The sequence below is a fragment of the Pelmatolapia mariae genome, linkage group LG7 (genome assembly GCF_036321145.2).
Source record: "Pelmatolapia mariae isolate MD_Pm_ZW linkage group LG7, Pm_UMD_F_2, whole genome shotgun sequence".
NCBI classification, from domain to species: Eukaryota; Metazoa; Chordata; class Actinopteri; order Cichliformes; family Cichlidae; genus Pelmatolapia; species Pelmatolapia mariae.
In genome coordinates this window covers 8,685,437-8,712,372 of record NC_086233.1, presented here as the reverse complement: position 1 = coordinate 8,712,372, position 26,936 = coordinate 8,685,437, and the positions used below count along the sequence as shown (strand labels likewise).

At 39.2% G+C, this 26,936-nt stretch overlaps 1 protein-coding gene across 1 annotated transcript; it reads left to right on the top strand.

Moving 5' to 3' along the window:
* The first annotated feature begins 3,999 nt into the window (after positions 1-3,999).
* Positions 4,000-12,397, top strand: auh (AU RNA binding protein/enoyl-CoA hydratase). Its single transcript, XM_063477750.1, has 10 exons — positions 4,000-4,261; positions 4,824-4,891; positions 6,621-6,708; positions 7,010-7,096; positions 7,462-7,554; positions 8,357-8,413; positions 8,685-8,872; positions 9,627-9,677; positions 9,857-9,904; positions 10,892-12,397. The coding sequence occupies exons 1-10, from the start codon at positions 4,033-4,035 to the stop codon at positions 10,967-10,969; spliced, it is 987 nt and encodes a 328-aa protein (XP_063333820.1). The 5' UTR covers positions 4,000-4,032; the 3' UTR covers positions 10,970-12,397.
* Positions 12,398-26,936: the final 14,539 nt, after the last annotated feature.

Here is a 26,936-nt window from a genome sequence, read left to right as displayed (position 1 = left end):
TCCAATGAGTTCAAGAACAAGTGTAACTTCACCTACTTTTTCTGACATAACAGACCTTTTTTGGTCCAAGAGTTTTGAACAGGTAGGCAATGTACTACAAGCAGGGTGTGATTTGTGTTCCCAGTGTTCCCATATACTCATAGCCCATATAATTATGAGCTTAAACATAAACACAGCTTTTACAAGAACAAGTAACTATTTTTAATTAAAATTATATGTGCAATATTCCTGGTCTCACATTTTCCTCCTTAAACACAGATGATCTAATCAAACATAAGAACTGTCAAAGAGATTAAGATCCCACGGCTTATCTTTATCCAAAATATAAATAAAAGTACTTAACATCCAGTCTTTTCATCAATAAAGTGATACAGAGTGTTAAAACAGAGTTTATCTGAATGCAGTTTTGCTAATAGTTAATTATGCTTAATTCTAATCATACTATATCCAACTACAAGTTTAATTAATATCCATCCGGGGCATTCACCAGGGCATACCCGGAACACCACACCCAGGAGGCATCCTAGTTAGATGCCCGAACCACCTCCACTAGCTCCTTTCGATGTGGAGGAGCAGCAGCTCTACTCTGAGCCCCTCCTGGATAGCCAAACTCCTCACCCTATCTCTAAGGGAGAGGCCAGCCACCCACGGAGAAAGCTAATTAACGCTGCTTGTATCCACGATCTTGTTCTTTTGGTCACTACCCAAAGCTAATGACCATAGGTGAGGGTAGCAATGTAGATCAATCGGTAAATTTAGAGCTTCGCTTTTACACTCGGCTCTCTCTTCACCCCAATGGACCAATATAGTGTCTGCATCACTGCAGCCACAGCACCAATTCGCCTGTTGATCTCCAACTCCCTTCCCCTCTCACTCGTGAACAAGATCCTGAGATACTTAAAGTCCTCCACTTGGGGGAGGAACGCGTCCCTGACCTGGAGTTGGCACTCCACCCTTTTCGGGCTGAGCACCATAGCCTTTGATTTGGAGGTGCTGATTCTCATTCCCGCTGCTTCACACTAGGCTGTGAACCACTCCAGTGCAAGCTGAAGGCCATCACCTGATGAGGTGAACAGAACGGCACCATCTGCAAAAAGTAGAGATGAGATTCTGAGACCACTCAAGTAAAAGCCTTCTGTCACTTGACTACACCTAGAAATTCTGTCTGTGATAATTATGAACAGAATTGGTGACAAAAGGCAGCCTTGGAGGAGTCCATCACCCACTAGAAACAAGTCTGACTTATTGCTGGCTATGCGGACCGAGCTCCTTCAACTATTGTATGGCCCGTAGCAACGGGCCAGACTTCCCATAATCCCGAAGCATCTCCCACAGGACACCTTGAGGGTCATGGTCGAATGGCTTCTCCAAGTTCACAAAACACATGTAGACGGGCTGGGCAAACTCTAATGCTCCCTCAAGTATCCTCAAGAGGATAAAGATCTGGTACAGTGTTAAGCGACCAGGACGAAAACAGCCTTGTTCCTCCTGTATCTGAGGTTCGGCTAATGGACGGAATCTCCTTTCCAGCACCCTTGCATAGATTTTCGCAGCGAGGCTGAGGATAGTTGGCGCACACCCTCCAGTATCCTTTCCTGAAGATGGGAACTATGGCTGGGCATCGTCACTGATTTCTAGAATCGATTCGATTCCGATTCACAAGGTCCCGAATCAATTTGATCCACGATTCGATTTGATTCGATTCGATTTGAATTGAATACATTTTGCCTCAGACAGTCAGAAATATTATAATTCTGATCACTTATCAGTACATTTCCATATTTTTATGCTTGTGAGACTTTATCAAAGGTGTGAGCATCACAGCAGATGCCTTTGTGTCAAAGTAACTGAGGATAAAACAGAAAAACATGAAGGCAGTTTTCCTGGTCTGGGTTTTTATAGCAGATGACCTTAAAAATATTGTGCAGTCAAAAACGAAGTGAAGCAGAGCAAAGTTACAGAAGTTTGATTAGAGACACAGCTAAGCATTTTGCAATTTTGCATAATTTTAAAAAGTTTAAATTTGTTCAGTATTGAACAGCAGAAATGAGGCTTTCTTGTCAGAAGTAAGTAAAAACAACAACAACAACAACAGACAGCGGCCGACACAGTAGACAGGAGGGTAATAAGTAGGGGTGGGTTTTGATGATCGATTTGGAGAGAGAGAGAGAGAGAGAGAGAGAGCTCTACAAGAAGTGTGATTTTATCGTGGTGGAAGCAAAACAGCAAAAGTAAGAGGAAATTCGTGACAATGTTTATGTGAAGCGAAATGTGAAGTGTAGTTTGGATCGTCTTTGGCTGCTGGTTCAATCAATATTGTTTGGAGAGAGATAAAACCTGCAGCTTCTGAATCTAGCGCAAAAAGGACGTAAACACAAAGGCCCGCCCACCTCTAATGGGAACCACCACTCAGGTCTGCCAATCCAGAGGTACTGCCCCTGATCTCCCATGCAACATTACAGTAGCATGTCAACCAAGACAGCCCTGCAACATCCAGAGTCTTCATGAACTCAGGGCAAACCTTTTAACCAGAAAGCCAGTTCTAGACTTTCCTGGATTGGGGGTATGGGGTTGAATCCACAGAATACGAAAAGTTTAGCATGCAACTTTTCATTCCCCCTTCCACTTAGAGTTATTTGGCCAGCTGTACCATAATGTTAATATTTAATATTAAATAACATCAAGTTTGAACAGCAGAAAATGTTGCCAATTTAAACACCAAACAAAAACAAAAGTCTAAATAAATATTCCACTTATATATTAAATTCCTCCACATCTTCTGCACCTTTTTTTTAAATCAACATCCCCACTGTGAATTAAATGTTTTGTAGAAGCAGGGGTGTCTGGACTGGGGGTGGGGGTAATCCCTGAATGATAATTTGAAGCTGGGGGTCAACATAAAAGGTACTATTTCAATCTGTGAAAATCATAGAATTCAATGCAGTACACATACTGCAACTACCACAGCCATGGCAATCAGGGGCGTAATTTCCAGGGGGGTTAGGGGGGTTATGACCCCACAATAATCAGACCCAACCAATATCACCCCCCCAATAAAATTATGAATTATCTTGCGTAAATAGGCTGTTGATTTTCTTTACTCATTTAACTTATTATGAGCAAAATAGTTGCATATTTAATCATCTGGAAATTTACCCAGATTTATTTATTTATTTAGACAGAGGTCTTGACAACCCCCCCTAATGTTCAGCACAAAGTTGCGCTGATGATGACAAAACAGAAACAGTACAAGTTACAAATGATTTGCTCTCCTGCTTTTGGCAATATCTCTAAAATGAGAAGCATTCTGTCTCAGAGGGGTGATGAAAAACTACTTCATGCATTTTTTAATTTCTAGCCTGGACTATTGTAATTCATTATTATCAGGTTGTTCTAAACCCTCCCTGAACAGCCTTAAGTTGATCCAAAATGCTGTAGCGAGAGATTCCCAGCCAGTCGTGGCAGATGCTGCAAATCCCTGAGCCTGGTTCTACTGGAGACTTCTTCCTTAAAAGGGAGTATTTCCTTCCCACTGTCCCACTGTCACTTAAGGGCCAGGTCTTTCTTGGAGATGAGATTTAAATCTCAATGACACTTTTTACTTAGATAAATAAAGGATACGAAGAATAAAGAGGGATGTCTGACTGCTGGAGTTTTCTCTGTGTTATTGTAATGTCTTTTGCCTTGCAAAATAAAGCACCTTCAGACAACTGTTGTTATCTTCCTCTACAAATAAAACTAAATTGAACTTTTATTGTCTATATAAACAGGGAATCGTATGAATCAAGTGTAATTGTCACGTTCAAAAAGTGAGTAAATATTTTCATCATATGTACTATTGGGTTTTAAAATTAGTGATATATTTTGCACCACATTTATAAATTAAGACAACGCGCGACACGGATAAAATAAAATTAAGAATTAAATTCAATATTTTTATTTTTCTGCCATGCAGACCGCAAATAAGTCATGTGATCTCATCACGTGACTGGGTTCAAAGTTGAAAGTCAAACAGCATTACGGCTCCTCGGTATGGCGGTCTTGGTAGGTTGCAGATCCTTTTGGCAATCTTTTCGCGTACAGTCAGCGCATCGACAAAGTGCGTGTAGGCTAGCCGCTGCCTTCTTCTCCAGACGGTATGTTCTGTCTAACAGAGTCGTGCTTTGTCCTCGCCTGAACGGCCACGGTGCTGTTACGCGATACTACAGCTCCGACTCAAAGGATGACCTGCGCGTTAGATACCTAGACGGAGAAGACAGCGGTAAGTTCTTGTCACAGCCTGCATTACCTGGAATGCGAGTTTGTCAGGAGAAAGCTGGTGTTATTGTCGAAACGGAATTCCAAAAAAGTCAAAGTAAAAGGTGGCATTCACATCACTGTGTAGCATGATGTCATCCTAGACCGTAGCAAAACACCAGAAAAGGTTCAAATTAATTTAATGCAGGTACATTTCCAAAAATTAATTTGATAATCCCTTACCTTTAAGGCGAACAGAATGCAGTTTTGATATTGTTTACTGATAATGTTTAATAATTATGAGGAATTTCAAGTTAGTCGAATTTTCTCGAAAAAATTATCATTGGTAATTAAATAAAAAAAAAAATATGTTCATAAGCTCTCTGACCATCTCGGCTATGTCTGGCAGAACATTTGTCTATTTAAAAATAACAAAAAACAATTAAACTCTGTTTTATTTATTTTGGTATGTTCTTTCTAGTCATTTTATATAGTCCTATGATGCGACTATATACGAGCGATTCTGTTTTGGTGACATAAACGTGTGTGGCCTGGTCAGTCAGCAGGATGTCACATCTATCTTTCAGGTATTGTCGTCGTTGGAATAAATCGACCAAAATCCAAAAATGCCATAAGCAAAAATCTTGTGAAAATGGTATGTATTGCTCTGTGCCTTTTAATCTATTTTTATTTTTTTAAATTATGGTTAGAACTAGGGATGGGTATCGTTTAGGTTTTATCCGATACCAGTACCAAACCGGTGCTTAAACGGTGCTCAAACCGGTGCTTAAAGAATGGAGAACACAAAATTGGTCCAAGAACCTCTCATGTTCAGCTGTTTTTTTTGTAAAAAGATAATAATGTTAGCCTTTTCTGCAGTTATAGGGCATATATGGTATCACTCTTGGCTGGAAGCAGTGCTTAAACAATGGAAAAAACACAAACTTTGTCCAAAAACCTCTCATGTTTAACTGTTTTCCACTTTTTCTTTGGTCATTTTAGCCTTTTTGGCCAGAGTGAAGGGAGTATCTGTCATCAAACAAGAAGACAGCCGCATGTAACTACGACGGTGTTTGCTAGTTCACCTTACATGCATTAATGTAATAACGTGGTTAGCCTACTCAACGTAAATTACACACGAACAACATTAAGCTACTCACGCAGAGAAGAACGGCTGCTGCTGCCATCATCATCCGTCATCATTTCTGCTACACTGGCAGGGCTAGGGGCCAGGACTCTACTCTTCGGGTTCTTGGGGGTTGTTGCTAACTCCGGGTCCGATAACAGGCACCACACCCGCAGTAGATGTGCTCGGTGTGGGGTCTCGCAGCAAGCTATCAAATACGGTGCATTTCTCGGCTTTTAAAAAAACGCTATGCGTCGCCAGGTGTTTCATCAGATTCGAGGTGTTACCTCCTTTGCACAGTATCACAGTATCAGCTTAAAGCACTTGTTGCAGGCTGCTGGGTTTGCATCTTTTGCTGTGAAGTACAGCCAGACTTTTGACCGCTTTGCCTTGGGCATTTTTAATCTGTAGCTCTGCTCTAAAAGAACGTACGTACCTGGGCCCGCCTACTATCTTTGGAAATGTAAAATGATTGGCTAGAATCTAAAGTGTATCACATCTCAGGAAGAAAAAAAAAAAGCACCGAAATAAAGCACCGAAATGTGCGCTGCTTTTCGGTCTGGTTACTACCGTTTATGTCAGAACCGGTGCCATCATGGCACCGGATACCGGTACCCATCCCTAGTTAGAACCAAGCATACAATTCATAAGTTTCATCTAGGATTCTACTTACCTGCACTACACATAGGCTTCTTTGTGCTTAGGTCATTCAGAGAGCTTGGCTATTTGGGTTATACATTATATGTAGTTATAGGTCATTGTGGCTCAGGGGTGGCGATCTTTTTTTCATGTGTGAGTGAATCTAGTGTAAAAAGTTTTCAAGTGGTTAAAGATCTAAATGCCAGTCAATACTACAATTTCCTTTTCCACTCTTAATCTCCTCTAGTCACAACTTCTATAAACCAATTAACTTTCTTGATGTACAGTTTTAAAATTAAACAGGTTTAAGATCTGGAAGGAGTGCACACTTGTCTCTGTTCACCAGTAACAGCTAACTATGACTAAGCTGTCCATGTTGTTTATGTCCTCATATAACCCAGTAACAGAAAAATAGACTTCTGCTCTTTAAATATCTGCTGAGCCTAAGCACTCGGTAGAAACTTAAGAGCTCAAAACTATTTTACTAAACTTTTAATATTTCTTAAGTGTACTAGTTTATCCTGAACTGTGCTTCAAGTTATTTATTTTCAGTTGTCATAATTTATAAAATGTTGACAGACATTTTTTGTTGTTGTTGGAAAACATTTTTGTCTTTCAGATGTTTGAAGCTGTGGAGGACATCAAGAAGAATAAAAAAGTGCGCAGTGTAATTTTATGCAGTTTGGTTCCTGGTATATTTTGTGCAGGTATACTGTCCTTGCTAATTGGGCTATTTTCTTTTTGAACCATAATTGGAATAATAATAATAATAACATTAAAAATGCTCTACGTTTTACTTGTCATTCTTCAGTTGTTGATAAATTCCCACATCACTATGATCCGGAATCTGAAATACCCATCTTGGGTCTTGTGAGCGAAATTCGGCTTTAAATTCAGAAATGGTAGCAGATGCCAAAACTGTGTGTGCTGGTAATGCACTCCTCTGCTGTATGCCTCAGGAAGCCACTTACCTCTGGCTGAACGCTTTTCCTTTGTGTCTATTGGCAGGTGCAGATCTGAAGGAGAGGGCCAAGATGCACCAGAGCGAAGTGGGACCATTTGTATCCAAAGCAAGAGCCCTCATTACAGAGCTAGGTAAAGTCTGAATCATGCAAAATGAACTCGTGAATTGTTTTTTTATTGAGTTGGAAGTGCTTTAATGGTTGTTTGAGGTTCATGCCACACTTGTGGATTTAATGGCTAAGGACTGCATTTACAAATAGCGCTATGCACAAATCTCTACTTAAACTGTGCACACAAATAATTTATGGACAAATCCTACATTCATCAATATTTATTTACCAAAATTTGTAAGTAATGTGAATACATTTTGTTTGAACCAGTACTTTTCTTAAATTCAGTTCACTTTTTGTTATATATGGCAGTTCCCAATGATGGTCAGTCCTGTAATAAATACAGTGTGCATCTCCTTGATTAATAGAAGATCATTCTTTTCATAGGAAGCCTGCCAGTACCAACAATTGCTGCAATTGATGGTGCTGCCTTAGGAGGAGGTTTGGAAATGGCTCTTGCTTGTGACATCAGAATTTCCTGTAAGACTCAGAGGACTTTACTTTAAGCTTATAAATATGTGTGCTTGTGCCTGTGTTTACTAATATGACATTAGTAGCGCCCCATAGTAAACCTAAAAGGGCTACACTCCAAGGAATGTATGGAAATCAAATCAAATATATATTATGAAATGTGTTTGTAGTACATTTTACAACTTTTATCATCTTTGAGGAATAAAGTAAAATTCTTGAGTTTTGTATTTCCAGCATTCCTCTAGCTTTAAAGTAGATTTTTCCTTACTTGTGACAAATGGGTAATCATAGGTGTTGACCTAAAATTCACCAGTAGTATCAGCTCCTTGCTGCTCACTTCTTCCAGGGTGAGTGAGAACCTGAGTTATGGCATGCTGCTGACATGGATGCTAAACATGCAGTAGAACATATTTTAACCAACTTAAAAATCAGTTTAACTGTGGTTTGAATTTAAAGTTTACTTGGCACTTTAAGCTTTACTTTTATGAAGATCTGAAGCACTATTGGTCTCATTAAAAATAAAGATATGAAAAAAAAGTTTAATAAATGCTTTCTTAATCCGATGTGTTTGGGAAATTTTGCTGCACGTTTTCCAAAGCCACTAAATGCTACTAAGAAAAGTAGTAATTCTACCTCAGGATTGACCACTTGTGATTGGTTAGTTTATGTCACTCTTAAAATACATTAATATGCTGAGATGGAACAGAGTTGCAGTTCTCAATGTTCTTCACTTTAGTGGTTTTATTGTTGTGTGTTAAGAGCGTACATCAGTAGTAGTGGTAGTAATAATTTTTCTCTTTAATCTTTCTAGCCAATACTGCCAAAATGGGACTAGTTGAGACTAAACTTGCAATTATTCCTGGAGCAGGTACAGCATGTTTTATTTCATTTCTTTGTAAATTTTGTAGTTTCATTTTAAATTATGTTGTCTATAAAATGTAGTGTGTAGACAGAGCACTTATTAGATTTAGAAACCTTGGGAAAAATAACTTGGGGGATTGTTTCCACAACTTTATTCCTATAGTTTCTCCACAAGGTGCTCATTTTTACATTGAATTGCTACTACAGATGGAGGGCAGTATCAGTGTATCAATGGGTGAGGCCATATCCTATCCAGGTTTCTCCTGTGCCCTGTGCAGGTGGTACACAACGTCTCCCTAGGGTGATTGGTGTCTCTCTTGCCAAGGAGCTCATCTTTGCTGCACGAGTGGTTGATGGAACACAGGCGCAACAAATGGGTCTTGTCAGTCATTCTGTGGAGCAGAATGACAGTGGAGATGCTGCCTACTTGAGGGCTCTGGAGCTTGCACGGGAGATTAACCCCCAGGTAAAAAGATCATGTAACTGATAAGCAGATCTTTGTATCAATAATTTCAAGACCCTATTTTTACAATGCACCCTTACTCAACTGGACGCTACTCCTTCGAGGTCTGCTTGTTGCGAAATGTGAGCACTCCATTGCAACTGTTATTTTTAGCTCTCTTTCAAAATTGCTATTCTAAATACCTGAATATTCACACTTGTGTTGCATGCCAGATTTCATCCTCTCTGAAAACAGAATCTCTCAGCTTGACTTTGGGAAAGTGAACAGTCTCGGTGATTCAGATTACAGATAGTGAGTGGTCATTGTGCTGGTATGCAAAATCTTCTATTTTATTAATGTAGTGAGAGCAGTTCAGTTCAAGCTGTTTCACCCATAGTTGTCCCCTAGAACTCTCATCATGTTGCAGCAGAGCTCTTACAATGCGACCTAGGGGATGAAATTATGGTGCACAACCCTATAAATTTGTAAGAAAACTACAACCCTGGTGCTGGTTGGGCTTCTGCTCAGTTGTACCTTCTTCAGGCTTTGTCCCTGAACACAGCAGTTTAGACGTGGTCAAAAAAGGGCTTGAGGTGTTTAGTGCCAAATTGAAAGGATACATTTTTGTTTCCTTTGATCATTCATATTTTAAAAAATGAACATTTTGTGCAAAACAACCTGACTAAAAAAAACAAAACAGCGAAACATTTTCTCATATTAACCATTTCAACCATAGCATATAAAACTTATATACATTTTTGATTTTTTGACTCCACAGGGCCCAATTGCAATAAGGATGGCAAAGTTGGCAATTAACCAGGGGATAGAGGTAAGTGTGGTCAGTGGATGGGTGCCTTTACGGTTATTTATTTTGTTGTAATTCCGTAATAAAATGTACATTTTCAAAACTTTACACCTTTTAAAGCTCTTCAGTTTAACTCTTTGTGGACAAAGATATTTTTTGGCTGTATTGCAACCCTATCTGAGAATTGCCACATTCCCTTTCAGGTGGATTTATCTACAGGTCTGGCAATAGAAGAGGCTTGTTATTCCCAAGTGAGTAATGAAAAAGTGTGATTGTGCAGGTTGAAGATTGTTGGCATTAACGAAAGGTAGAATGTGAGGGTCAGGAAAACCTTATGTTATTCATCTCAATTATATAAAGTAGAAGAGATCATTTTGAGGCTATATTGCCCACCTCTGACAGAGATGTGTCTTATTTGTTATTACAACCAGCCAGTTTATTTCTTGCAGTAAACTGAGCAGTTGGGAATGTTACAGATTTTTAGTCACATTTGTACCTGGAGATCTGTCCATTTAAAAAAACAAAAACAAAAACAAAAAAAAACAGGAAGGAGCACAGAGGTCTCTGAAACAAGCCATAAGCCAGTCATGGATATAGATGCATGTGTGACCAGTGTGGGCTTGTCCAAAAAAAAAAAAAAACCCACAAGACTTGTGTTTATCTCTTAATCATTGTTTCATCATTGTAACTTTATTGTTATGATACTGTTGGTTTCTCTTACTGACTCTCATCCACCTCTTCATGTTTATGTTGTCTGGTTTCTTTTTCTTTCTTTGCTCTTCTATAAACATACATTACGATAATTCATTTCAGAAGTAGAATTGGGTATCTTTATCAAATGTTGAAATAATTTATTAACTGACCCTAGATCCTCCAATTAATCTTGGATATACAACTGTAGTTAAATAACAGCTTGACTACACAGAAGGCAGATCTGTTGTTTCTGGCAGAGCCATTGTGTCATTCACGTTTTAACCTTTGCAGGTGCAAAGGGTTTTACTTGCATACCTATATGACCCCAACTGCAATTTTTTGTTGTAATTCCTGCAGTTTTACATATTAACAGAGTGATGGTGTATTTGTTCTGAGTGTTGGCTAGGGAAGAAAAAAACCTGTCTAACCAATAGGGTATTGTAAAACCATTGGGAGGGTAATTTGTGTCATGTATATATACAAGAACACAGTAGTGGCCACAGTGCATGGTTTTTACTACTCACATGCTTTTGGTGTGTTTTAAGGTGATACCAACTAAAGACCGTTTGGAAGGCTTGGCTGCTTTCAAGGAGAAGAGGCAGCCTCAGTACAAAGGGGAATGAAGTCATCGTTCCAGAATCGATCAGTTCTGCCTTCAGCTCTGCTACTGTTCCACTGCTTCCAACATAAATTATGGGTCAGACTGAACTCGCCAATACATTAGCCCATACAGTACCCATAGGATAGTTGACAGCTGGACCTTAGGGGTTATTGTGGGCTGATGTTTCAGGCTAAAGCACTTTCTGACTTTGTCGATTCAATTCACTTTTATTTATATAGTGACAGTTTATGACAGCTGTCACCGCAAGGCGCTTTAAATTGTAAGGTAAAGACTTTACAACTAACCACATTAAGATTTGGAGAAACAAAGCAAACTAACCCAGCTAACTTAAATGTGTACTGCTGTGTTCATGTCTGCATAAAACAGTTTTTAATTCACTTTACCAAAATGAAGTGAATGGAGATGGTTTGATTTCTTACTTTTGGGGCCTCAGTGTGCTAGTAACAAAAAATCCTTCAGATCAACTGGTTGAAAATCATTGTTATTTTTCTACAAGTCAGTTTTTGGTGCCAAATTAATCTGATTAATTTTTAAAAAAAAAAACAGATCTGAGCAACTTGATTACTGCTCAGAGCTTGATACGTTTCCCCATTTGTTTCATAGCAAACATAACCTAAACTATTTTGTTTACGTGTCATCTTTACTTTCTGTCCAATTTTGTTACTTAAGACAACATCATATTAAAGTTGTTTTTGTTTTTTTTAATACAAACCTTCTTTAAACACATGAGGGGTGCTTAAAGCTTACACTGTCTGAAACGATCTGAAATCGGCTTGTCGCCCTTTACAGCAACTTTGTTCTGATTGGCTATCCCTTGAACAGGACAACAGTGGGTTGTGCTTCTCTGCTGAAAGCCAGAGCCACACCTGAGATAACGATATTTTGGATATCAGTTTTGACATCATGCAAAGCTAAGAGTTGAGCAAAACGCCTCAAACCAATAGTTTTTAGTAGTCTAAAGCCAGATCTTTTGGCTTATATTGATTAAAATAATGGGATACCTGCTGTCCTCATTATTTGTAACTGGCCATGTTCATTATGACTCCATCATTAATTTAAGTAGTGAATATGACAGAAAAGGAAAAGCAGAGTAAGTCCCGGGGAGACCGGAGAAGCAGCATGTTGAATGTGAATTTAAATGCATCACAGAGCTCACTATGAACTCCAAGTCACTTAATTATTTTTAACGTATACTACATTGAAAGATGAGTGGTTTTTCTTGCAGTATACATCTGTCCATAGTATTGCTGGAAAGGTCAAAAGCGTGGGATTTGAATGACTCTACACACATCACAAGTCAGTTTGGTTTTTAGTGTATCTGCAGAAATTGAATACATTTTCAGTTTGACTTGAGAAATGTGAACTACGCTTAAAACTTTTTTTTAAATTGTATTCTGAAATAAAAAATAAAAAAGGCTTATCAGTGTAACTTGTGTTATTGTGGTTTTTATATAAATGATATTCATTTTAAACGTGCATTAACACAGTTTTGTTAATCATCAACTTTTTGGCTGCTACCTTCAGGAGTTGTCACAGCGGGTCATTTGCTCTCATCTCACCTTATCCCTAGTATCCTTCCTTGTTACACCATCCCTCTTCATACCCGCTGTCACCACATCCATGCATCTTCTCTGTGAGCCCCCCCTCTGCTTGAGCTGTCATATTGATATACTCGCTTTAAATTTTGTAGGCTTTTTACCTTATATAAAGTGAACTAAAGTCAACTGAAAAAAATTGAATTGTCCTGTCCATCTTGATCGCTCACAGTGAGTGTCTTAGCATTTTTAACTCTTGCCTCAAACTCTATCTTCAGACTTTGGGTCAGTGCCACCATCCCCACACCATACATCCCTCCCATCTTGTAAATCTCCCTTTCACACTTGCTGCTATCCTTCTGTTGCAAATCATCCCTACTGTTACTACAAATCAGAGTGGTGCTTATAAACACCTTAGACAATGGAGACTCCTGCCTGAGTTCATCTGTCAGCCTGTCCAACACCTTTGCAAATAAGAAGGGTTGATGATGTAATGTAATACCACCTCCACCCTGAACACTTACGTCACTCCTACCACACACCTCACCACTCTTTCAGTGCTGTCCTCATACAAATTTCTCTGCTACTACTGATTTTCTAATGCACCACTGCAGTTCCTCTCTTGGCACCCTATCATATAGTTTCTCCAGATCAATGATACTACAACTCTTTCTGACCTTCTCTATACTTCTCTATCAACACACTCCACCTTTCTTCTTAACATAGCTTCAACAATGCTTTCCCAAATCTTGATGGTATGGCTCATCAATTTTATAACTCTGACCATCACTAGATCTGCTTTCCGGACCATCGGACGCTGCCTCTCCTATATGGTTTCAGTTTGTGAAATAGTATTTCTTTCTTGATTTTTTTTTTAAACATTTTTTATACTTGCCTGTTTCAGTTTATCAAACAAATTTTAATATTAAACAGAGATAATTTAAGTTAATATAATGCAGATTTTAAATGATGATTTCATACATTAAGGGGAAAAAAACTATCCAAGCCTACTTGGCGATATGTAAAAAGTAATTGGCAACCAAACTAGTTCTGCCATCCTTCTAAGCAAGAACTGCAATCAAATATTTGCTATACCTGGCAATGTGACTTTCACAGTGCTGGTGGGGAATTGTGGCAGACTCTTCTTTATTGAATTTTTTTAGTTGGTGGTGCGTTTCAGATCACTGTCCTGCTAAATAAACGAAGTTCACTTGAGTTACAGGGCATAAACTGCTGGCCAGACATTCTCTTTCAGGATTTTCTGGTAGAGAGGACAATTCATGGGACGATCACTGCAAGTCATCCAGGTCCCATAGCAGCAAAGCATAGACCATCAAACAACCACCGCCATTCATTGGGTATTTTGAAGATGTTTTTGCAGTAGTTGTTGCCTTAAAACTCTCCCATGAATACCATTTCTACCCAGTTTCTTACTTTTGAATCATGAACACGGACCTTAACCTGAGGCCTGCAGTTCTTAAGATGTTGTTCTTAATTCTTTTGTGACCTCCTGGATGAGTCATTGATTACTCTTGAAGTAATTTTGGTAGGTCAGCCACTTGAAGGTTCACCACTGTTCCAAGAATTCTTGATTTGTCCATAATTGATCTCACCTTAGTTCATTGGATTCCAAAGATTTAGAAAGGTTTTGTAAACCTTTCCAGACTTATAGATGTCATTGACTTTGTATCTTATCTGTTCATACCATAATCTAAAGAAACTAATGATGTGTTACTTTGAGATGGCCACTCAGTGTACATCTGTTTTCCTTTCTTCTCATTTATGACCACCAACTTCTCCTAAATATTTTTGTCACTGTTGAAGAGTAGTCCCAACTGGTCCCAGGATATCAGCAATTTTGTATTGAACTTGTACTAGCAACCATACCTATGTGTATTTGCCACAGTCCAGCTTGCCTTTCTTTCTGCAACAAATACAGAAGATGGGGAAAACATTGTGTCATTATCCCCTGAAAGTCCCTGAAACCTAGTTATCAATGGATCCCACCTGTGACTACGCATCTCATTGTCCAGCCTTCACAGTGTTATGTGCAATCTCGTGGTTGTTGGTCTGGTCCCTTGGGGGTTGAAGTCAGGGTTGGCTCGGGTCTCTTTAGCATGGGAGAGGGTGTCTAGTCTGGGTGTTGGGTGGTTCTTGGGCGCCTGGGGTCCTGTGGCCCTGATTTCAGTTCCCACAAAGATGGCTGGCCTGTGGTTCTCTGGTGCTCTTGCCCTTTGGCTGTGAGGGCTCCATCTAGGGCCTCCCTTCCTCTAATGCTGGGGTGGGCATGCAGCTTATATCAATATGTGTGGCCTGGGGTCTTCAGTACTCTGGGGGTGCTGTGGATGGCCCAGGTCTCTGGGGTCTTTTATCTGTCTGCATCTGGCTCCTGGGGGGCATTATTGTGGCCTCACATGTTGGTCAAGTTACTTGAAAAAAGTAATTAGTTACTAATTACTGATTAATTCTCCAAGAAATTAATCCCATTACTTTACCGATGACTCAGTTTCAAAAGTAATTAGTTACTTTATTACTTCCTGACTTTTTAAAAACATGATACACAACCTGAATAAGTTATAAAACAATAGCCCTTTCAGGCCAATTCTATTTTTTCTGCATAATCCATAGGCTAATTATAATTAAGATCAAAGCATTAATTAATGGCAGGACATCTTTGAGCAGTTTTGTAGGAATGGGGGTCTAAAAGACACATTGATGATTTGGAGGAAGTAATTATTGAAGTTAACTCAGAAAGATCAGTTGGAGAAAAAGACTAAATGAATATCAATGGTCCTGAAAGTAGCTGTAGATAATGTTACATCTGTGAGATGATTATGAGTAATTTTTTCTCTAATGGTTAAAATTGTATTTGTGAACAAGTTCATGAAGTCATTCCTAGTTGGTTGGCTCAACAGCCTTCTGACTTTTTTTCAGCCTGGTTACAGTGCTGAATGGAAACCTAGGGTTGTTCTTACTTTCTTCAATCAATAGTAAGATGTTCTAGCCTAAGGGAGGGCTTTCTTATAAAGCAAAATACTATTTCTCCAGGCTAAACGGTCTTCTAAATTTGTGATATGCCATTTCCTCTCTATCTTATGAGTTATCTGCTTTAAGCCACGTGTTTGATATACCAGGGAGTCAAGTACTTGTGATTTGAGGCTCTCTTTTACACAGCTGTGCCACGCAGTGTAAAAACCACGCCTAACCACTGCACCAAGCTATATGTTGCTTTATGAAGAAAAAAACTGGATCATCCCAGCTGTCATAGGGCGAGAGGCGGGGTACACCCTGGCAGGTCGCCAGTCTGTCGCAGGGCTAACACACAGAGACAGACAACCATTCGTGCTCACATTCAGTCCCCCATTCACACCTATGGGCAATTTGGATTAATCGATTAACCTATCCCCACAAATTATGATCATCCTTATTATTACTACTATAGCAAGAGAATTTCCCAAATCTGGAATAAATGAAGTAGATCATATGTTAATTTCAGCTTTTAAAAAGTTCTGTATAACACACACACACACACACACACACACACACACACACACACACACACACACACACACACACACACACACACGATTGTTCATGGTGGGTCTTCCGTTGCCACATGAGTAAAGGTGTACTAATACACTAATATAGATGCATTAATAGCTACAGTTTCATATACGGGGAATAGACATTTTTGTACTGGATTCAACAGAGATAATGCTTGTGGTTTGCACACTGCTGAGAAAAAGACATCTCAGTTTAGTTAACTTCTGCTCTGTTTTATGAAAATACTAGTGCTATTTAGGCGCAATAAGTGGGCCTTGTGTTATGGATTCATCACTCCAGCAGACATCAATTATAACACTCAGTTGCAAACTTTTCAACATAGGAGTACGTTGTACCATAGAACGCCACCACACCCAGAGTGAGGACTGAGTGAAGACTTTTAGGACAGAGAGTTTTGGCACTGAACTCACAGCTCTTATAAATACATATGCCACAAGACCAGCCCCAAAAATACTCCTGCTCAGAAGAGGGGTCGCAAAACTGACACTGTGCCTCTTTAGCAAATCCAAGTAGCTTTTTAAAAAAAGAAGGCTTTGCACTACTGCAGGTGTTAGTAAATCTGGCCCTAAATCTTTGTTTAAAAAAACAAAACAAAACATTGCACACTGTAGTTTCAACATGGCGGCCATCTGGGATTGCATTGTTAAGGAGGCTAGTGCAAGGTTATTTGGATTCTTAGCACACGGCATGTTTGTTTTCCTAAATCCTTATCAGTGTTCTTACCTACCTTTCCTTGATGACATTTTCATTGAAGTCATGGAAAAGAGGTTAGGAAAAGGAAGTAGGAGGGACTTTTGTAACATACCAGACGTTGTTTTACAGACTCTTACAAACATGCTAGACCTGTTTGTGCACCTAATACTCATAGTAGAATAGCCCAACACCACTGCTGTGTTAGGTGAATCTTCTCGCAGCTTCTCAGTAGGGTTTGCCCCCTTCCTGATTTCCTGTTTTTGTTGTCACACTTAAATATTTCAGATCAGCAAACAAAATTAAATATTAGACAAAGATAACAGAAGTAAATTAAAATGCAGTTTCTAAATGAAGGTGTTAAAAGGGGAAAAAACACTTTTGAAAAACTGGAGAAAAAAATTCCAACCCTACATGGCCCTGTGTGAAAATGTGATTGGCTCCTAAACCTAATAATTGGTTGGGCCACACTTAGCACCAACAATAGCAATCAAGCATTTGTGATAATAGGCAGTGAGTCTTTTACAGCCCTGTGGATGATTTTTGTCCCACTCATCTTTGCAGAATTGTTTGAGCATGAACCATCTTTTATATAGTTAAAGGTCATGCCATAGCATCCCAGTTTTATTCACGTCAGGACTGCAACTCATCAGTCCACATTTTCCCAAAAGTCTTGGGGTTCATCAAGATGTTTTCTGGCAAAACTGAGAAGAGCCTTTACATTCCTTTTGTTCAGCAGTGGTTTTTGACTTGGAACTCTGCATCCAGGCCATTTTTGCCCATCTCTGTCTTACGGTGGAGTCATGAACAGTTCAGTTCTCTGGATGTTGTTCTGGGGTCTTTTGTGACCTCATGGATGAGTTGTCACTGTCCTTGCCATTTGTGGATAATGGCTCTCACTGTGTTTGCTGGAGTCCAACAGCTTTGGAAATGACTGTATAACCTTTCCCAGACTGAGAGATTTCAGTTACTTTGTTTCTCATTTGTTCCTGAATTTCCTTGGTTCACCATATGATGTCTGGCTTTCGAGGATCTTTTGGTCCACTGAACTTTGTCATGCAGGTCCTATTTAAGTGATTTCTTTATTGAGAACAGGTGTGACAGTAATCAGGCTTGGGTGATACACCACAGTTCATTTATGTTGGGGGCAGTCACTTTTTCACACAGGACCATGCAGATTCGGACTTTTACCTTTTAATAATAAAGTCCTCCATGTAGAAAATGCATTTTGTGTTTATTTGTGTTATCTTTGTCAATATTTAAATTTGATCTGAAACATTTAAGTGTGGTAAACATACAAAAAAAAATCAGGAAGGGGGCAAACACTTTTTCACACCATTGTATATGGTGGTCTCGCTTTGCACAGCAGAATTTGTCATTTCCGGACCTGTAATCCACAATTATTGCTGTCTGTCATGAAGTGCAGGTAAATTAAAACAGACCAAAACCTCAACAGGAGAACCATATATGAAAATCAAAATGAAAATAAAAATACAAATGTTTTTATTTTTTCCACATTTTTTTAAATTCATCATTTTTATCTTAACCTCAAGAACAATCTACACAATCAATACATTTTTCTAGTACAATGATGGTGATCATCGGGCTTAATCTGGGCCTGACATCACTGCACTTGCAGCCATGTCTTTTTTTCTTTTGCATCCTGTGATTAGGTTTTGTTTTTTAGGGTTAAGTTAGGCTGAAGGTAGACATGCATTGCTTATGATATAGAATAAGGGTAGTCATTTGTGCAAGGCTGTGAACAGACTGTTGAGGCCCTGGCCAGCAGTTATGTGCAGACCTGGCCTGTGGCTTAATGCTGCTTGTTCAGGGCCTGACAACAGACTGAACATCCCCACTGTGGCTGGCCTCCTTCCGGCAGATGTCCCAACTCTAAGCCGGGGGGAATCCCACCACAAGTCAGAGTTGCGTAAAGAAAGACCGGTTCCCCAATACTGGAAACCTGCACCCCAGACGCTTCTCATGGGAAACATAGAAGGTGCAAGTGTAACGGCATCCTTCACAGATTTCTACTTTTTTTTTAAGGAACAATTTTTGTCACCGCAGGACAGTTTGGAAGATGTGGCTCTTCCTCCCTGAGCATGTTTTGTGGGGCTGTTTGCAACTGTTTCTTAACATGTGGTTTGGGCCTCAAATTGTCGAATTGAAGGCCATCTCAACAGTATTTACACTGAGCAAACACTTTAAAATTTTGTACAACCGAAGTAAAGCCAACATTAGAAAATATTTTTAGGTAGAACATAGTTAGGTTTGTGATGTTGAATAAAACTATCTGCACCAAATTTCACTAGAGGGAAACATAATATTTGTAATTTTTAAAAACTGGATGAACTGAGTCCATAAAACTGGATTAACTACAAATTATATCAGTTGCCAAGTTATGAGTCATTAATAGGTGTGTCGTGTATTATAGCTATAAAGGCAATAATAAAGTTATGAGGAGAAGAAATCTGGAGCTCCTATTAGAAGGAATTCAAGAATCAAGGCTCCTCTTTTCTAATAAAACAAAGGTAAACTTTAAAAAGCCATCTGCAGTTATAAAGGGCAACACATTACCTTAAAAGCAGTTATAAATCTTAATTGGGATCAGGAAGCTTCTAGAAGTTCACAGATGAGCTAAAAAGACAAATGAGTACATGAAAACCCTCAGTGACATTCATGGAGAATGAAGCAGTCCTAGTTCACTGGAATTGAAATGGGTCAGCAATCTGAAATGATCGTCATTCCTGATGTGCAGCCCAATGAAGATGTTTAATGTGTGCAAAAACCTACTACTTAACATCCTGCTTTTGAAATCTCTTCGACCAGATTAAGCAACACAAAAACCACTTGATGGATTTTTCAGAATTGCACATTGTACACAAAATCCACACAATCTAGTCTCTCAGTTTAAATTCCTGTCTTCTTTAAGCTCTGTTTAAAATACAGAGTAGATCTGTCTTATCCATTTTTCACCAAGTTTTTGGAACTAAACATAAGTAGCAGTGTCACAACAGATGGAATACCTTTTACTCGCTCCAGCTTTTTTAGTGGAAATGCATAACATTTGTGTGACCTGATCTTCCATTTTACCTCAGGTCATCTTAAATGATCTTACCCATTTTTGTTTCTTTGACAGCTTGCAACAGCTGTGGTGTTCAAGTTGTCAGTTTAATCAAATTTGACTCAAGCATTTACTTGAATGTATATAGTCAATAGAGTTTGACAGTCAGAGATAAGAGACAGTGTGTAACCAATTTCTGTTTCTGACGGAAAATAAAAACAACAGTGTTATATTCTCTCTTATAACTTAACTGGTAAAGTAACAACGCCTTTTCGGTTGTTAGTAACTTACTTTAATAACCATTCTGAGGAAAAGCACAGACATATCAATGCGCACATACACCACACTTGGTGTTCTCTATTTTGCACAGAAAGTAGTACCACAAAACTATAAACTGATTTTACTAAATACATAACAAACAGCAACAAAAACAAACACATAATAATAGGTCCAACAGCTGGGCTACTCTAAACCTACATAGTAAATTAGTTGCATCTCATCACTGGTCATTTTGAATAAGTAGATTGTCAAATTTAAGTACACCATAAAATGTATATGCTTTATCATTTTATTTTACAGTTATTTGCCAGCTTTTCAATTGATGTCCAGTAAAAATGGACATCAATTGAAATGTACCAAAGTGAAAGCTATCTATCTCCTCTCATCTCAAACAGTAGTCTGTCATCAAGCTTTTCGCCTGTTTTGGTCCTTTACATCACTCCATCTTGTGGTCGTAGTTGGCTAGTGCAACTGGAATTACACTTGCCTTGTGTGTTATATAAACAAAATAGAGTGCAGAGTTAAAAAAAATATAGTGATTCTATTAGCATGTTAGCAAGAAAAGTCTTGATGATGAGGAGAAGATGTCAGATCTTTAATAAAGCAGATAAGTGAAACAGGTGCTGGCACACTTGGCCTACTGTACAAGGCGTTGCATCCGAGCAATAGAAACCAGATCCATTTTTGTACCTGTGAGTCTGGGGATGAACTGGCTTTTCTGCCCATCCCCAAGTGTCTACTAGAGAAACTACAGGTTTTGGCCATTTTTCCTTTTTTTAAGTTCTGGAGGTTGACACTTAGTTCTGAGCTGAGTGCCACTTAATGACATTTTTTCAAGAGGAAAAGTGTAAAAAAATAGGAGTAATGTCCTGTAATGTCAGCATATAATCTAACACTTTCCAAAACAAAAACAGTTTTATCTCATGATGCTCATATGGCCAAACAGGAATGTGACTAGGGCAATGTGACTGGTTAAATAATAATGTAACTGACCCGTTTAAGAAGTTCAGCTGCATTGCCTGAAAATTTTAAAAGCTATCAGTGCAGACTACAGCATTCAGGTCATGGTGTTCTGGAAACTAATATTTTAATCCTTCAGAAGTAAGTCAGTGAGAAACTAAGATGTTTGAATGGAAATCAAGCTCATGACAATAACCACTTGATAGCGGGTATGTTACCCAGAATATGTTGTGTGTGTGAGGTGTCCTCAGACACTTTTGTGGCTGCGGTATTATATGTTTCAAGTTGTCTTCACGGCACTTCTCTCTATAGGGTTGAGTGCTGTGTGACTGGATTAACTGTCAAGATCCAGAGATAGATTAACCTCCTAAGAGGTTTCATGTCATGCATTTTTAATTTCTCTTTGCTATTTGGGCTGATTGGGACCTGACGAATGTAAAAACAAAGAATTACCAGATTTTTTTTTACCTGATTTTTGTTTCTGAGAGAAATGAGATCCACATACGAGGACATTCGTTTTAAATTTTGATAGAGCAGCAGCAGTATAATGTCCTTGTAACTGGATATCAGGCACTTGTAAAGCAAAATTTTGTATTTTGGTCTAGACAACCCAAAATGTGATGTCCACATATGTGGACGCCAGGTCCTAGGAGGTTAAAAATTCAAATGAAAAATTGTATAACTAGTGTATTAGCAAAACACTTAATTAAAGTGGGGACATTTGGGCAACCAGGTAGGGCCTGCATCTTTTGAACTTGCCTGTTTGAAAACCAAGCATGAATTGAACGGGAATTGATAAGAATATAGCAATTTAGATTCCATTATCAAGATCACTTATTGATTTGATTCCATTAGTGATTCTCTTATTGATTCTCATTGGGTTCTCATTAGCTCTTGGTTTAAGTCACCACCATCATCATATTAAAGACATTACATTCATGCAAACTAATTACATGCTATGTGGTCAAATGTTTGTGTTGGTAATGGAATGTAGTGTACATATTATACAGAACACCTCTCTTAAAAGTAATGCAGTATGTTACTTAATCACACCCAGGAGACATTAATTCATTGTACAACTTGTTTTGTTACTTTTGCATTACTCTGTAAAATGTCCTGAAATGCACTGTGACATAATTACCATTTACCAATAATATAAAATAACACAAATCCCTATTATAATGAGGACACAGACATGATTTTTCACTCCAGTAGTTAGGTGTGAACACAAAGCTGCCAGAGATGCAAAAAGCAAAGCAAGGATGAAAACATGAACAGGTAGAAACAGAGGCCTGACTGCTCATCAATTTGTTACCTGTCAAGGTCAAGCTCTGCTGCTGGTTTGGCATTTACTCAGCTTTAGCATAGATCTGGCTTCTTGGCTAGCTTAGCGTTAGTATGCAGGTGTCTGTGCAGATGCTTGCAAAGAGCCAAAGTTTTTCTGCTCTGCTTCTGTAATAAAAATGAAATGAATGTCCACATCCATACTCCAGACTGCAGGTGACACGCAAACTGAAATCAGCAGACAGTAGCAAAGTCCAAGAACTGACACGTTTTTTCTGGATGCTTCTGCTATGATCATTTGTAATCTTTGGAGAGCAGCCAAACTGCGCTTTACACTTTGGAGTTGAAAGCACTGGAATCTTTATCTCTAATGGTGCCAGACTAATATAATGTAGTTTTATTATAGCAAAAATACTACTTGGAGTGAATAAAACGAGGTAAGGACTTATATGCCATACATGATTTGGTCAGGTTTAGTTTGTATGTGGATTATGAGCATATGCAGCACTGACTGCAGTTCATTTAGAAGGGGTGTCATAAAGTTTTCTAGAGCCTATACAGAGAGCACTGACAATGTTAAAATGTCCAGAGGTCTTTAAAAAAAACACCCTTTTGTCAGACTATATTGAAAAAATCTCATTGTAGATTTGATCAAACCTTTTGATATAAGCGCAATATTGACTTTTATTTTGACCTGATGGTGGGAGTGTTGCATCACTATTGCATTAGTCCCATCTAAACCCAGAATTCGCCTTTCACTAACAGTGCATATGCACAAATGTGTGTGCAAACTTTACATGTTGCTTTACATGTTTCATGCATAAATGCATGATTTATCAGTATTTTCTTATATTCATTTGTTTGTGCTCTACGAGCAACTCTGGAACTGCATTAGGCCATGTGTGCAAACAAATAATCATCAGCCAAGAGCTTTTTGGAAACAAAATCTCGCAAAGACAAACCATTGCAAATAGACTGCATTAAATTCCCTTCCAGAGTCTCTGTCTGTGTGTTCTGCTGGGTTCCCTTTGTAGTCACAAGTGTTATAGTGGCACGGTTAGCTCCCAGCTGGCACATCCCTTAATTCTGGGAACAGTTTGGCCAACAAGTTAATAATAATTTAATGGGGTATTATTTAGGGATGCGCTCATAACTGCTAAGGACATGTGATGTTTGTGCTGCACTCAGCTGTGACATGGGGTCGTCTGACACTGACTCAGGGGAGGAGGAAACGGTGAGCCCTTCTCAGGAGACCCCTGCTGGTTCACTCCTTGGAAAATATTTTTACTGGACCAATCTCAGGACCATACTCTACACTCAGCCTTTCACTAAGTAATAATGATGGCCAAATAGTGCACCCAAATGTAGCACTGATATTTCCTAATCTCTTAATGACTATATTATATATATTATATTATATAGACTATATTAAGTGAGTCATGACACTCACACAGAGGAAGAGCATACCCAGTTGTTGGTGTCAAAAAGCTGCTGGGAAATTATTTTCCAGTTGGCTCACTAAAACTCAAAAGCAGGGAGCAGGGCATATGGAGTATGACAAAACTCTGGGTGTATGTACCTCATTAGTCCATTTCACCAGAGTGCAAAGGGATATTGCTTTGTATTCTAGTGCATGCAACATGATATCCTGAGGCAGTGCCAGATTAATATTACTGCTTGTTGTGCTATGTTTAAGTTTAATTCCATTTTAAATACTTTATTTCTATTTAATGTTGAGCATCATATTCTATATATCACATTTGTGGTGACTGTCCTGTAAGGACTAAATATCTGTGAAAAAGAATTAGTTGTTCATGAACTCAGAAACACAGGTCTACATCTTGATTTTTCAAAAAGTATATTAATATATAATTTTTAAAAATCAGCTGAATTAAATGGCATGAGAAATGTGTGATGTGGTCAGTATTCACAGGTTAATATTCACAGGGGATTCAAAATATAAATGAAAATTGCCAAAACAGCTGGTTAAGCTTATTACATTCAGTCATTCTCATTAATCTGTTAATCTGAAAGTGCTGATGAGCCTGGACCTACAACAAGTTTTTCATGCTCCATCAATGTGGAGCATGAATGTGTGTTATGATGCCAGATTTCTGAAACTTGTTGAGTTGCTACTGCTACTGTGTTTCCACACTGCTAGTAACTGATGACAGAACAGTGAAAGGAAACAAGCAGCAGCTTGCCTGGTACTCTGTTCTCCCATCAGTCTACCATAAAACACCAGAGGGTTATCCACAATGTGGATGCTCAAACCACCAAAAACAAGCTGCTGATCTCTCAGCTTGCCTAGCTCCAGTTATTGTTAACAGGAGACCGACAGCGAGCCCTCAGAGGCAGAGATAAGATAAGATGACCTTTATTAGTCCCACACGTGGGAAATTTGTTTTGTCACAGCAGGAAGTGGACAGTGCAAAAGTTATGAAGGACAATTAGAATAAAATAAAATAAGAATAAATACAGTACACAACTGTACAGAATAGAATAAAAATAGAATACTATATACAGTAGAATAAAATAGAATAAAATATACAATAGGATAAAAATAGAATACAAATGCTATATACAACAGAGTGAAAAATACAACGGTGCCAGAAAGATTATTGCACATTTGTGTTATTGCACATTTGTGGATGTGTGTGTATGATCAGTTAAAGTCTTTGTTGTGGAGTCTGACAGCAGTGGGGAGGAAAGACCTGCGAAATCTCTCCGTTCCACACCGTGGGTGCCGCAGTCTCCCACTGAAGGAGCTGCTCAGTGCTGTCACAGTCTCATGCATGGGGTGGGAGATGTTGTCCAGCAGGGATGACAGCTTAGCCACCATTCTCCTGTCACTCACAACCTCCACTGGGTCCAGAGGGCATCCTAGAACAGAGCTGGCCCTTCGGATCAGCCTGTTCAGTCTCTTCCTGTCCCCAGCAGAGATGCTGCCACCCCAGCAGACCACACCATAAAAGATGGCTGAGGCCACCACAGAGTCATAGAAGGTCTTCAGGAGTGGGCCCTCCACTCCAAACGACCTGAGTCTCCGCAGCAGGTACAGCCTGCTCTGCCCTTTCCTGTAGAGGGCGTCTGAGTTATGAGTCCAGTCCAGTTTGTTGTTCAGATGAACACCAAGGTACCTGTAGCTGTCCACAGTCTCAATGTCCATACCTTGGATGTTCAGTGGTTGCAGTGGAGGATGTTTGTGCCTGCGGAAGTCTACCACCAGCTCCTTGGTTTTACTGGCATTGATCTGGAGGTAGTTCAGCTGGCACCAGTCCACAAAGTCCTGAGTCAGTCCTCTGTACTCCTTGTCGTCCCCATCAGTGATGAGGCCGACTATAGCAGAGTCATCAGAGAACTTCTGCAGGAAGCACTGGGTGGAGTTGTGGGAGAAGTCTGCAGTGTAGATGGTGAAGAGGAACGGAGCCAGAACCGTTCCCTGTGGGGCCCCCGTACTGCAGACGACCCTGTCCGACACACAGCCCTGAGTCCTCACATACTGTGGTCGGTCGGTGAGGTAGTCCAAAAAAATGATGACAGAGCTATGAGATGAAACGTAAAATAAATGCAGCTTTCAGCGACAATAGCCAACTCTGGAAACAAGATGGCAGTATTGTGCATCCTCTTTAATGTAGTCTCCAGGTTCAAGTGATTTGTCAAGTCACTAACTGGCTGTGGTAGATAGCTGCAACTCCCTGAGCCTGGTTGCCTGTGTAAAATCAAACACCTAGGCATGCAGACTGCTTCCACAAACTCCTGTGTAAGAATAAGTCACTCTCAGGAGCTCAGTGGATTACAACATGGTACACAATAAAGTGTGGTTGCTTACTCATCTACCTTGTCTGACCATCTGAAAACAGTCATCTTTGTTGTTTACAGGAAGATTACTTACCTTGAACCTTGCCAGATGTGATTTTGTAAAGCTATGGTCATATACTTAAGGCACTGCATAATTCAACAAGTAAATGATAAACTGCATACTGCATCTATAACAACAGCATGACTTCATAGTAGAAGAGCCTGGGTACCCAGCTTGCCCACCTGCAGTCCAGACCTTTCACCAGTTGGAAAACATCTGGTGTATCATGAAACAAAAATGGAAGAACTGGGATTGTTGAGCAGCTAGAATCCTATATCAGAACAATATTCCTCTGCCAAAATTCCAGCAACTGGTCTCCTCAGTTCACTGATATTTATAGATCAAGAGGAGGTGGAGCTAAAGATAAACATGTCCTTGACCTAGCTTTTCTCAGTTTAAACATTTGATATAGATAGAGAGCAGATAGTCTGTCTTTCACATTACAGTATGTATCTGTAGGTAATATAAACAGACATTCGTAGCTTTTCAATCCTCTGTTAACCATCTCCCTATGTTGGCTTTTATTGGTGTCATTTGTGTGCGTAATGCTCTAATTCTCTGATTAAAAAGGCCTTTTCACTCAGTAACTTCCAGATTTGAATCTGATGCCATGTCTTTTTCTTTTTGAACTGTTACAGATTTACATATAACTTTACTACCAAAAAATGTACTTGTAACCAAGAAAAAATCATTATCACATCATAAGATGGCATTGTAGTTGCTTCATCAT

What these genes read in the sequence shown, in the direction of transcription:
- auh (XM_063477750.1), top strand. Translation starts at nt 4,033, where the DNA reads ATGGCGGTCTTGGTAGGTTGCAGATCCTTTTGGCAATCTTTTCGCGTA. An exon ending in AGCCCTCATTACAGAGCTAG is followed by an intron (nt 7,097 to 7,461) that starts GTAAAGTCTGAA and finishes TTCTTTTCATAG; the next exon opens with GAAGCCTGCCAGTACCAACA. An exon ending in TGCAATTATTCCTGGAGCAG is followed by an intron (nt 8,414 to 8,684) that starts GTACAGCATGTT and finishes TGCCCTGTGCAG; the next exon opens with GTGGTACACAACGTCTCCCT.